This window comes from Larimichthys crocea, chromosome VI, assembly GCF_000972845.2.
Source record: "Larimichthys crocea isolate SSNF chromosome VI, L_crocea_2.0, whole genome shotgun sequence".
Lineage (NCBI taxonomy): Eukaryota > Metazoa > Chordata > Actinopteri > Sciaenidae > Larimichthys > Larimichthys crocea.
Genome location: NC_040016.1, coordinates 5,510,616 through 5,523,691, shown reverse-complemented (window position 1 = coordinate 5,523,691; position 13,076 = coordinate 5,510,616). Strand labels below are relative to the sequence as shown.

General features: G+C 41.0%; 2 protein-coding genes across 2 annotated transcripts; both read right to left on the bottom strand.

Moving 5' to 3' along the window:
• Positions 1-902: 902 nt before the first annotated feature.
• tfe3b (transcription factor binding to IGHM enhancer 3b) lies at positions 903-7,967 on the bottom strand. Its single transcript, XM_010756042.3, has 9 exons — positions 7,777-7,967; positions 5,879-6,104; positions 5,554-5,778; positions 5,029-5,124; positions 4,188-4,299; positions 4,023-4,079; positions 3,675-3,750; positions 3,348-3,495; positions 903-3,116 (listed from the first exon to the last, which is right to left on the bottom strand). The coding sequence occupies exons 2-9, from the start codon at positions 6,068-6,070 to the stop codon at positions 2,652-2,654; spliced, it is 1,371 nt and encodes a 456-aa protein (XP_010754344.1). The 5' UTR covers positions 6,071-6,104; positions 7,777-7,967; the 3' UTR covers positions 903-2,651.
• Positions 7,968-8,346: 379 nt separating this feature from the next.
• On the bottom strand, positions 8,347-12,576 carry gnl3l (G protein nucleolar 3 like). The gene is made up of 15 exons (XM_019271958.2): positions 12,471-12,576; positions 12,332-12,375; positions 11,924-12,034; positions 11,707-11,823; positions 11,530-11,613; positions 10,707-10,842; positions 10,494-10,597; positions 10,226-10,370; positions 10,045-10,132; positions 9,778-9,955; positions 9,542-9,684; positions 9,328-9,464; positions 9,008-9,174; positions 8,748-8,922; positions 8,347-8,454 (listed from the first exon to the last, which is right to left on the bottom strand). Exons 1-15 carry the CDS (start codon positions 12,481-12,483, stop codon positions 8,369-8,371), a joined length of 1,728 nt encoding a protein of 575 aa, XP_019127503.2. The 5' UTR covers positions 12,484-12,576; the 3' UTR covers positions 8,347-8,368.
• Between the last annotated feature and the right edge of the window lie 500 nt (positions 12,577-13,076).

Here is a 13,076-nt window from a genome sequence, read left to right as displayed (position 1 = left end):
ATCTGAATATTTCTGAATATATCCATCCATTTCCTGTCACAATTTATCCTTATCAGGGTTGCGGCAGGCTGGCATTGGAATTTGAAAGGTGGGGTACACCCCGGACAAGTCGCCAGTTCATCACAGGGCTGACACATAAAGATGGGAAATTATGAACATATATACTAAAAGCTAGTTCATCTAAATGTAGTTTTCATGACAATTTGTTCATTTGTATGTCCGGTGCAGAATCCTCTGGTCCAACCAACTTGCATAATAATCCAAAAGGTGGAATGACCAGAACAGTATCCATCTGTAGTTCATGCTCTGTGGAGAAAGAGCAGCCAAAGCCTCTGCATGCCCTGCTGCCATCCTCTGTGGAGGCTTGCACAGTCTATGAAGCGAGTAAATCAGTCACATCAGTCAGCAGGAGTCAAGAAAGCCTTAAAACTCCTCGGATCAACACTGAGACAGATGGTGCAGGTAAGAATATAAAACTTATGTGTATTCCTTCTTAATCTTCTGCTTCTTAAATGCTTTTCCCTTGAATTAAAGCTTTCTTCTCTCACCTCACCTCCCTTTCCTGAGATCTTTGCGCTGCAATCCTTTTGGCCTGTCTTTTCTGTCATCCACTCGACTGTTTACTGGCCACAATGAGAGGGTGTAACGAGTGCGTTTGGTCGCTGTGTTCGTCGCTGTGTTCGTCCCTGTGTGGCTGCGAGCCCACCACCGTGCAGCCTCTTCTGAACATCACCCCACACTGTGACCTCTGTGGGTGTCTGGGCGTTCGCTGCTTCCTGTGTGACTGTCCTGTCTGCGACATCTGCCTTCAGGCTACAGAGTGCCTGGATCTTGCTATGGAAATCTCTCAAATGCTTTACCACTAATGCTGGCTGCATGTAAATAACCACATCCAGACATGATCCAATGGGAATCATTTATTTGTTAAAATGTTCCGAAAGCCAACTTGTAGGAACAAGACACAAATGCTACCGGTTTATGGTTAACAGTCAATGTTAGCACGCAAATATATGTCAGGGTAAAACATGGTTAATATTGTGCATGAGTGGAAACAGCTGACCACAGATACTTAATTTGATGAGACCAGGAACAAAACCAATCAGCAGCATTGAGCTATTGAAAGACAAAGTAGGTTTAAGAAGAGAGGGCACCTTACAACTGTTGTAAACACTAAACCACCAAAACGTAGAGACGTTTTTGGCTGCTTTAACTCATTTTGTTTTTATGCTAGCACGGCTTGAAGAATAGTTAAAAATTGAAGTATGTCAATAAACTGCAGGTTGTAAAAAAAAAAAAAAAAAAAACAGTAGGCCAGTGTTGAAAGAACAAAGAAACTACACTTACGCAGGTGCTTTCCAGACACACATTCATTAACTGTACATAAAGTTGCATTAAGCATCTGACAAATTAAACGCCTTTGTAAAGTTTGTGGCTATTTTATGGAATAATAATTGCATTGCAAGTTTCACACAACAAATAATTATATCTTATTGTTATAGAGGTGTGGCTAGTGGTTGGTTTAAAAAGGAGGTCAAAGCCCAAATTCATTCTACAATGAGCAATGATGTGTTATTAGATAAATGTCTTTTGATCAGCCCCCCCAAAAAAAGAACGAAAAAAGCAACAATCTTGGTAGATCATGCTAACGGCAAAATCACTCAGTGACCACCGAGGTTAACAGACACAAACAATCACTGACAACACAGATATTAGTCAGGAGAAACTACTCATTATTACACTCACTATTATTCAGGTATCAAAAAAATTAACTACAGTAAAAGGATAAAATTGTTCTGCATTTCCGTTGACCGAGAGAATATATTCAAAAATAAAATGCTGATTTGTAATTTGTAGCTACTCTGGAAGAAGTCCTGCTTTGGCTAACTAGCTGCAGCAGCAAGTGATTTTCCACTGCTTTTAAGGTTTATTACAAATACATGCATCCTGGGCATTAGCTGTCCACTGTGTGTAATAATAATAAAAAACAGACAAAAGCTCTCGTAAAATGCATAGACTGCCATAAAATAAGGTGCAATAAAATTGCTCAAAATAAAATATTCTTATATACAATTTGCAGTAAATATCTCACAATGTGCCAATTCACTTTACAACGATCCCTTCTGTAGCTGCTGGTGAAATAACTCAACATGGATGAGCATGCAACTGCTATTAACAAACCCTGATTCCAGTCAAAAAAACAAAAACAATGTGTGTGTGTGTGTGTTGGCATCTCTTAATCAGTTTGTTATGCCAATGTGGTGAAAAATAAACCTCACAGCTTTCGTCCCTATAAATGAGCAAAAAATTCCCTCTTAATTCTCTGAAGTAAATCTTAAGAACTACTTAAGAATGTATAATTTCTTAATTCTAAGTCCATGCCCCTATTATACAATATTCCATTTTAATAAGATTGCATTTATAAACCCAGACATAATCATCTAACCTGCTCCAAAAAGGAACAGTAATTATTAGGTCTGTATGGCAAACAAATTCAAGATACAACGTTTATGTTAGTTTTGATCTTAATGTTAGCTATTTTTGCTAAGTTCAGTTCTACAGTCCTATAAATAGACTTGCGTTATTTAAGGAGAGACTGCACTTCCTGATACTTTTGCCCCTACACAAAGTCTTTGATCACCACACGGAGCTCATCACAAGTCCTCATCCATTTCAAGGCTGCTCCTACGACTGCTGGTTTTAGAGGCACCTGGTGATAAAGGAGAAAACAGCGGCTCAGCCACCCTGTCCGGAGACAGGGCGCACCCGTCGTCCATAAGAATGTCTCCCAAGCCCACGTCGGGGTAGAGTGCTGAAGCTGAGGTGTCGTCGAGCTCGGCAAAGCTCAGGCTTCCCAGGTCCAGGGGGCTGCTGATGGTGACTCCTGCTGGGGAGTTCGAGGAGGACGGGGACAGGAAGGAGGCTTGCAGAGACTGTCCAATGCCCGCCGCACCCAGACCGAGGAGGTTTTGGGAGGATGCTCCTCCTGCATTGGGAGGCAGAGACTGGCCGCTCTGTGGGACTAGCTGCTGCTGGAGCAGGGAGGGATCGGAGCTAAGACCAGATGAGATGCTGCTGGAGGAGGAGAGGCCGTGGACCCGTGCCTGCATTTCCAGCTCCTTAAAAAGAACAGCAACACATTTACATTCAGACATTATATCCTGGAATAACTGGTGTTATTTTAAAGCAGCTGTTGCATTTTGCATGTGAAAAGTAACTTCCTACAATAAACATGACCTTTTTTTAATTCTAGACTTTTAAGAATGAACAAACTGTTAACTACTACATATTTTAGGATCAAAACATGTAAAGTGTGCATGGAGACAGGCAACTTTACGCTTTATACTGACCTGGATGCGTAACATCAGACTGTGGTTAGCCTGCTCCAGCTTTTTCTGACGCATCTCCACATCCTTGGCTCTCTGCTGCTCCTTCTGTAGCTTCCTGATGTAGTCTACAGAAGCTTTCAGTATGGTGCCCTTATTCCAACGCATCTCACTGTCATCGTTTGATGTCAGCGAATATATACATTGCAGAGGTGGTGGTGGAAGAAAGGAAACAATAAACGGAAAACAAGATACATTTTTTATTGTGCAAAAAACTAAAACTCAAATGGTGTAATTTCATATTTATGCAGAGATTTAGCAAAAGAAAATGTGTGTTCTAAAATGACTTACGGGTCACTTGACTTGGGTATCAGAGTACCCAGCTCCTTTATACGGTCATTGATGTTGAATCTCCGTCTCCTCTCAACTTTAGAAGCAAGAATGACAGAAAACAAACAAAACACTTAAGTTTACCTTCTACTACTATCAGGTGTCACTTAGAAAGTATTATTTGATACACATGGACATAGGCGGACCTCAAACGGGATGTCTTGAAACAAAAGGCAAAAGAGCGCGAACAACAGAGTTTGAGTTTGCATCGCACGTCACATTTTATCCATGTTAACGTTGACGTTACTGTAATCACATGCAACAAAGACACGCAAATGCTCAAACTGTTTGGAATAAAGCTCGACTTACTGAGGTTATGGTTGTCTTTCTTCTGCCTTTCTTTCATTAGTGCTTTGGCATCTGAATCTGGAAGACAAATGAAGAGTGTTTCAAGCTATGAAACTATTCAAATTTAGAATTGAAATAACGGTTCTTCTGAACAGTCATGACACATGCTTAAAAAGGTTACTGTACCAGTAATTTCCCTTTTAATTTTTGGAAGATCAGCGGGGCAGGAGTTGCTAACAGTTAGAGTAGGTGCTGCCATCCCAGGGCTGTGGTAGACATCCAACAGATTTCCTGGCAGCTACAGGAATAAAACACGTCATTTCATAAATGATCACCGAAACGGCTCAGTCATGGTTAAATAAATACATTGTTCATTCAAAATTACATCTTCCCATTTCTGCTTAAACGTGAAGAGCGACCAGTTCCTCGAATTCAAAACAGAATTAAAGCTGGTTTCTGTGTCAGTGAAACATACCAGATGCTGTTTAAGGCCAAAGCACAAAATCCAATACTTTATTGTTGCATATTAAAGAGGTCAACAACAATAGTGCTATTTAAAAAATAAATAAATAAAAAAAATCACAAAAGGCTTTTACCTCACTGTGCTTCTTTTTCTTTTCCTCCAACAGCATCCCCATAATCCTCATTTTATGTTTTCTAGCCAAATTTTGGCAAGCTCTTTATCTGACAAATTCGTTGTTAACCCAGCAGCTACAATATACTTGTTTTATGACCACAAACCACTTAGTCTGGCTTCTCCTGGTCTTGTATCTTCTGATATCTTTGCCCCGCCCAGGCAGCACTTTTGTGACAAATAGTATCCGAGTGCCAAAAGTGTATATTTACTCCTACGACTTCAGAATTCCACACATAAAAGAGACCGTCCATTCACAGACCTCACTTTGGGTATATAAAGTTAGTGAGTAAGACCTGCCTGAAATCTACTGTTAACGTTCATCTACATTTCAAACGTGAACTGTAAAAAGAGGAAGTATTCATGATTAAAACAATACATTGTTCTTCATACCGTGCTCGGCAATTGAAGTCCTGAGTCAATCAACGTGATGATGTCGTCATTAAAACTGGATTCAAGACTAATGATGTCGTCGATCACGTCGTCAATCTAGATAAAGCAGATAGGAGAAAACACCAGCGGTAGTAAGTCAGTGAAAAAAACGTGTGGAAGTAGTCACACGCACTAAAGATTTAAACCATGTTAACAGTTTGAATGGCCTGATTTCAAAGACAGAGAAGTGCTGGCATGGCTCAACTTCAGGTGCAGTATTTAACATCTTATTGTGACAACAGGCCGACAAGGGTATGATGACAAAAGGCATGCATCATCACGGTGGGACCTGCAGCCACATCATTGCAGAGCAAACAAAAAGTAATTGAGCTAGAAGTGAGCAGAGGGTAGGACATTTTAACTTCTCCAAAAATGCACTGGAAATTTGCAGAAAGGCAACTCTTGGTATGGTTGTGTAATATGCTGTAACAGCAAACTAAATCTGACACGTTAAACCACTGGTAACAAAGCAGGAATTTCCTTTACTTCCTCCTTGTTGGATCCGATGTTAAGCAGAGCCATAGGACTGTTCGGGGCGCTGCTGGCAGTGGGAGCAACTTCAGGGGCAGAGCTGGACTGCGGCACAGGGGACACACCCATGGTCTGAGTAACTGCCATGTTACCAAGAGTGGTGGAGAGGTACTGCTTCACCTGCTGCCTCTGTGCCTGCTGGATGTGGTACTTGGTGGGGTTCTCCAAGTGGGTCTGCACCTGGCCATTTAATGATTTGTTAAGGACTAATGTTATGACATACTCAGACATCACTGAATAGGGAACACAAGTGCTGAACATATAAACAGGACACTCTTACTTTCAGCACCTCCACAGGCACCTGTGCTGGAGGGGGACGGGCAGCATTTGGGGGCATTGTGACAGAGATGGCTGGTGTGGAGTCAGAGGCCCGGAGCTGAGAGGCAGAGGCCTGCTGCTGGGCCTCACGTCTCTCCTGCTCCTGGGCTTGTTCTCGCATCAGCTGCTGCCGCAGCAACACACGTGACGACATGGCTGAGCAGAGATATCCAGATCTAGGGATGGAGCTGGAAAAGAAATGCAGAAGAGATTACTACAGCTGATTAGAAATGTTGAACCTTTGGGGAAATTATTTGGAAACCACTAGCTCAAAAATGTTGACTTTCACTTCCGGATTTACAGTCTGTATTCGCTGTAAAACCAAGACAGTTCTCTGGATTTGAGTCTTCTGAAAGTGTGACACTGTGTTAAACTAACCACATCACAGATCAACAGCCTGCAATTAAAAAAAATGTTTGTTTTTTTTACTCCTCTACTAATCCTCCAGGAACCTGACTCCAGCTGCTCAAGTATCCTAGTGTATGTTATCACCAACATTAATGGGTCCATATGACTTACATGGCTCATCCTGCTGTCCCTTTCAAATCAAAGTGACACTATGTCAGTCATTCAGATGGCCGAGTTATTATTTTAACATGTAATCTACTACTGCTGCTGCTGCTACTCTGGACAATTCACATATTAAAATTCAACTTTAGTCCAAATGCAGCCAGGTGCAGCATAACTGAACACAGATAAACATCCAATAAACTACAGTTTCATTATTTATTGTTTAAACTTTGATTTATTTATTGCATATATCAGGCTAGAGACCGTTCTTAATTGTCTGCCGACCAGCACAGCCAAAACATCTTACTCAGCCTATAAAGCCTGCTCCACTTCCGGCTGACGCTTCCTCAGATGCCAATTGTGGGAGAGAAAAAAAACATTTCCTGTTATATAAAAGTCTCATATCACTGCATAATCTAATAGACTGTTGTCCAAATGATCCTGGTAACTGACAACTGACAACATTAACACAGATTTGCATCAAACTGCAGCAGAAAAATACAAAAGTACTGAGCTGTCACTGAAATAATACTGACTGATAAATACATACACATGCTCTCTCCTCCTGTTACAAAACCAATGTTCAGAAACTTTAACCAGGAGCTGTTACCTCCACACGCCTCCGTCCACCTTAAACACCTCAACCTGTACAGGCTTGCCTTCAACAATTTAGCATTTCTTTTAGTGTCTGTGTAACTTTTAGTCTTTGTACGACGTCACTCCTGGTTGTAAAATGGATGAATGCACTATGCCCCCTTCACCACAACAACTCCAAACACGTCGCTACATGTTGTGCACATATCTGGCCGTCAGTATTGCTTCATACCACCGGTCACAGACGTGAAAACAGGCTGACAGCGCCGTGATGTCGGTGTGCAGGGGTCGCTGTCTCTTATGAGGATGACACTAACAGCAGCAGACCGTAACAAGCATGAATTACTTCAGGTCACTACACGCCACATGTGTGATTAGTTTCAGGAGCCACTCGGATATATATGAGGTTACAGCAGCTGCTCATCTGGCTTTTACTTTGAGATGTTTTCGTAATCTCTATTTTCGGCGTGTTAACTTGACAGCTCGGTGCCGCTAACGGGCCCACACCAACACGCCAAGTGTCGACACACATCCAGCGTAGCCAAAGATAGTTTTATTTACACCGCAGGCATGTTACACAAATGGTTATTTGTCAATAGTTATCTCTGCTGAACACGGCGGTGTTTCAGCGTACCTGCGCGTCAAAGTCAAAATAGGAAGTTGCGGCTTAACACTTAGCTCGCCAGGCTAGCAGTCGCTACATATCCCAAAAGCTAACGCTAAATGATGTGTTATAGAGTTAGGATGAAAACGTACTGTGGCAATAGTTTTGTTTGACGTAGTCACGGCCATAAATCTCCGATGTCCTACGTTTTCTTTTCCATTTTACAAGTCGATGGAGACAAGCTTCTGACAGCCGCTAGCTACGGCGCGTAACAGTGTTGTTTATCTGCTGCTGAGGTCATCCGACGCATGTCACCCGGAACTGGTTGACAGCTGCGAAGGTTCCTACATTTTCAAAACGGCCTTCATGGAGTATTATTAAAACACAGTGTACATGTGCAGGTGCATTAATGTGTCATTTTATAGTTTATATCTACAAACTAAAAAAAAGCAAACAACCTAATTAGTACTAAAAGCAAAAACTGCAAATAAAAGGCTGAAGGAGCTCAGGTTTTATAACAACAACAGTTTCACATCCATCGATTTTAGTTTAGTACATTTTGTGTTTTTACAGTAGCTTATTTCTATTCTTCATGTGTAATGTTGTTACACACTTAGTGTTGCTGAGCTGACCAGTTCAGCAACACTTCATTGTATTGTTGAGCCTGTGTTAACTTGCACATGACAAATAAACCTGAAACTAGAAAGACAAACCACAAACAATTCATTCTTTTGTTTGTTTATTTCAATCTTCTTCTTTTTTTTTTAAATCAAAAAATGAAAAGTCCATTGCAGATGTCAAGGTGTCTGACAGTTTGGTGGCAATTTTGTCTGCAGAGGAAAAACAGGAGAAAAAAAAAAAGTTTTATTCAAATGATTAAATAAAATCCATGTCAGGTATAGAGGCGGCACATTACTCCTTACAGATGCCTGTCTGTGTGTGTGTATATGTCTATTACATGCTTTTGACTGTGTTAAATCAGGTTACCAAAACAAAAACCACAGAGCAACAGAACCAGTTTCTCTCAGGCCAGATTTAATAGAGGTTGATTTATTTACGATGAGAAGCATTATCTCACCACAGACAAAATGATGTTGAACTGAAACCAATATTTTATACAAACCAGCTCTTTTCTGTTGCTTTTTCCTCTTCTTGCTGGCAGCCTGCAGTGCCTGGCCTTGCTGTAGAGGATCTACATTCAAGATATCCTTCAAACCCGGAGCCTTGGATGCAGCATCGTTTGCAACCAAGTCAGTCTTTGACTTCTGAGATTTTATCTCCACTGTCATTGGTCCAAACTATTTTGAGCAAGACAAAAAGTTAAGTTAAATGGACCACATATTAGAAATACTAAGTGCACAATTAGGTAAACATCCCCCACACCTCTGGGTCTTGATCATCCTCCATTGATTCAGTTTCGTCTTTAAGTTCTGGCTCCTCCACGGACTCTTCCACCATTGCCAGGTCAGAAGGTGGTTCACCCTGGCCGCCTTGTGTCATTCCAGTGGTTTCCATGCAGAATCCCATTTGAACATCTCGACAAGAAGACTCTGAAACAGAGTGAAAAGTCCACCTTTGGAGAAACTACTGCTTTTTTCTTTTTTTTTGCATAGTTTCCAGATAATCTGACAGGAACAAGGTAATAAAATGTCAAAGTTCAATCTGTTTTTAGTGATTTGGGAGAAAGGACGCTTTGTTTTTACCTGCAAGGACCTCTTGATTTCCCTTTTCCAGCTCATCCCAGTCAAAAGCTTTACCCATTTCTGTAACAATCTCAGCACTGACGTGCGTGGGAAGAGTGTGTGTCTCCGGGGGGTGTGTGAAGTAGCTTATCCTTCCTCTAAATAACAAACATGCTGAAATGAACACTGGTTGATTGTCATTTGTAAAACTTTTGAAATCTTAAGTTTTACCCACCCTGTCCAGTCCATTAACACACTCTTAGCTGCTTTGTCAGTGTCAGGCAGTCCGCCCTTTCTTAGTTTGCCCTGACGTCGTGCAAGCAATGACAAGAACTCCAGAGCTGTGTGAAAGTCTGGGACCCCATAGTGCTCCATGATCTGTACATCCATAGGAATAAAAATAAATCACCTGTAATGCACGTATGACAATCAAGCAATGTACAAAAAGGTTGCATCGACGACATGACATACCTGTGCCTTGTTGCAGCGTCGAAGGATGGCTTCAACAGGAGGAAGGGGATCTACGAGCTGCTCGATTTTCACACAGTTACGAAGAATCATTGCTGCATCAGTTGTTGAAGTTGCCATGACAATGCCCGGGCAATCTAGAAGCTTAATGTGCTTGTCCAAATGCACTTGTTGAAGGCACCTGAAATCGATCAAAGCCATCAGCAAGACTAGCAGGAAATAAGCAGGGTTTCACAAGAGAACAGGATCAGTAACTTAATGTACACTCACTTGGTGACACCAGGAGTGGCTCCAACATTACACGCTCGTGCCCGTTTCAAACTGTTGATCAAACTACTCTTTCCCACATTAGGAAAACCTACAAAACAGGAGCGGCAAAATGTCTTCACTTTGGACAAGCTTGCGTTAAACACAGAAAGAACCTGATGTTATTACAGGATGTGCTGCTTACCTACAACACCTACACTGATGGCCGTCTTTATGTCTTGGTTACGGCAATAGTTGCCGAGTAGCTTCATCAAGCAATCCGCACCAATACAAGCACTGGTACTAAGAAGCTCAGTGGTGGCTTGTGTCACTGGTATGTTACTGCGTTTCTGTAAATGGCACGAGACGGTGGGAAAAACTGTTTAGTATTGATGTAAAATTAAGTTATTCTATAGCTTTAATTAATTGAATGCATTTTTAGATGATCCAAATATAAATATTTAACTGCATACCAAGTTCTTGGTCTGTTGCTGAGTAGATGCTTTGAAAGCTACTGTAGGGAACTCATTACGGAGATACTTGATCCACTTTTCTACAATTTCCTTTGACACCAAATCTATGATCAAAGCAAAAGTCATTCATTGAATATTTCACACAATGACATTTATGCAAATATAGACCATTTCTAAAAGATATACGTTTCGGAACTTATTGACGTAACTTACCAATTTTATTAAGCACTAAAACTATCTTCTTGTTGGTTCCACTTTGAATGACTGCCTGCTCCACTTGAGGACATCTGCAGCCAAGAGGGTCACGTGCATCCAATACCTCCAAAATCACATCTGAGGCCTCCACTACCTTTAAAAAAAAAAAAAAAAAAACATTTTCATGTTCAAAAATCCTGTAAGTTATGTTTCTATCATAGCTGAAGCAATGGTGTGATTTATAAGGCATCTGTAAACAAACATGTCTCATTAATGCATGTTACTAACTAAACTTCTTCCCTGGAGTTTCTGTGCTCTCTTGTCCAGCAGTTTCTCATGGATCGTGGCTGCTGCTGTGGTCCTGCACGACGTCCACTACATATATTATTACTGTCATTCATTATTGCTACCATATCACCATATCTACAGTTTATAATTAGTTAATGACTTGCTGCTGCCGCTGTGCATCTGTGTCTCTCTATCACAGGTTCCACTGCTACTGTAATCATTTTATCATTCATTGTAATTGTACAATGTTTGTGTTGATTTGTTCTGTACACGTCAAATCTATTGCATGTCTGTCTGTCCTGGAAGAGGGATCCCTCCTCTGTAGCTCTTCCTGAAGTTTCTTCCACCTTTTTTCCCTGTTAAAAGGTTTTTTGTGGCAAGTTTTTCCTCACTTGAAGCAAGAGTCCAAGGACAGAGGGTGTCACTCTGTACAGATTGTAAAGCCGTCCGAGGCAAATGTACTTTGTGACTTTGGGCTATACAAATAAAATTTGATTTGAAGGCAGAAAATCTGCATCAGACTGTGTGTGGCATGTACGCAGCAAGGACATACCTTTTTAAATTCTCTGTAATATGCTTTTCTTGAATTCTCATTTTCAAAATTGACGTTCTTCTCCAAACTCTGCATCTCCGTCTCCTGACAACACAAAAAAGGAAACAGAATTCGCTACAGTAGAAATTTGTGATCATAGTCAGAGTCCATTTCAGCTGATTTCATGCTGACATTTACCCTGTGCTCAAACTCTCTTTGACGCTGCAGGATGTCATTCTGGAAACTTTGCAAATTCCTCCTCTTCATCATCTCTCGTTCTCGAGAGATTTTCTGCTTTTCCTGGAGTTCCTGAAGCTAGTTGGGGAAAACACAAATTGGTACATGGGTTAACCTAAAAGGAAATATCAGCACTATAATCTCAAATTTGACTTAAGACGACTTTGTAAATGTTCACCCTCTGCTTCCTGATTTCTTCTGGATTTCTGTGGGCTTTGACATGTTGCACAGATGACTGCTCTGAATTCTTTGTCAGTCCTGAGGCGTCACCCCTTCCTCCATCTGTAGCCTGCAGACAGAAAAACGTGTCAGGTTACTGGGCAAGCAATACAAACTCTAATCCACATGTCTGAAGCTCAGCAGTTATTTGGTTTGTTTACACGAAGGTAAACAGTGGGCTGGAAAATACAGCTGTTATTTGGATTTGGGTTTGTTATTGAAGGAAAAGGGGGCACTAGCCACATTTAAATGATTGTTAAGGGACGTTTTGGCAACTGTTACACGCAAGTGACAACCGAGCTGTTCACCATCAGTAGCTCCAGCACGAAGAGTTAGCCACAGACAACACTAGCTGCATAGCGCTCACCTTACTTTTTCCGAGGAAGCCGAGACGTTTGGCTCGTTTTTGTTCTGTAAAATGTAAAATGTGAGAAAAATTAATTTCAAGTCCTGCACAGTTTTGTTAGTGAGTGACTACATTCAGTCAATAGCGACAAAATACATACTTGCTTTCGACATAACTTCACTCAAGTCGTCCTTTCACGTGTGTGGTTGACATGCGCACCCAATGACGTAACCCGCAACATCCGGTAAATGTCAAAATAAAAGAACATTCAGCTTTTGGCCGTGGATGTGTTTTTTCCAAACTTCCCACGCCTCACACACGTGCCATAAACTGGTCCACACCAGCTGAATATTACAATTTTAGTGGCACATATAAAGGACTTTCACTTTTGCAACGTGAACGTTTTGTAAAAATATATATATTAGCACTGACAAAAGTATTCAGTTTTAATCTAGCAGCTGTTTTTATTACTTCTCATTTCTTAGTGTGTTTACTTTCACTTTACAGACCCAAGGTATTACCTATATCAAGATATCCGTATTATCTGGGAACCACATATCACATTTTTGCCAGTCCATGGAGTAGTCCTCCTTTTAAATTCTTGCTGATCATGATTGGCACCTTGAATGTCTGTACAAAATTCAATGGCAATTCAGTCAATAGACGTAAACATGTTTACACATATTTAAACATATTTAAATGCACAATTTGACTGCTTCTTAATCATGATTTTTCTATCTCCGTAATTATGATGACACTATGCGCC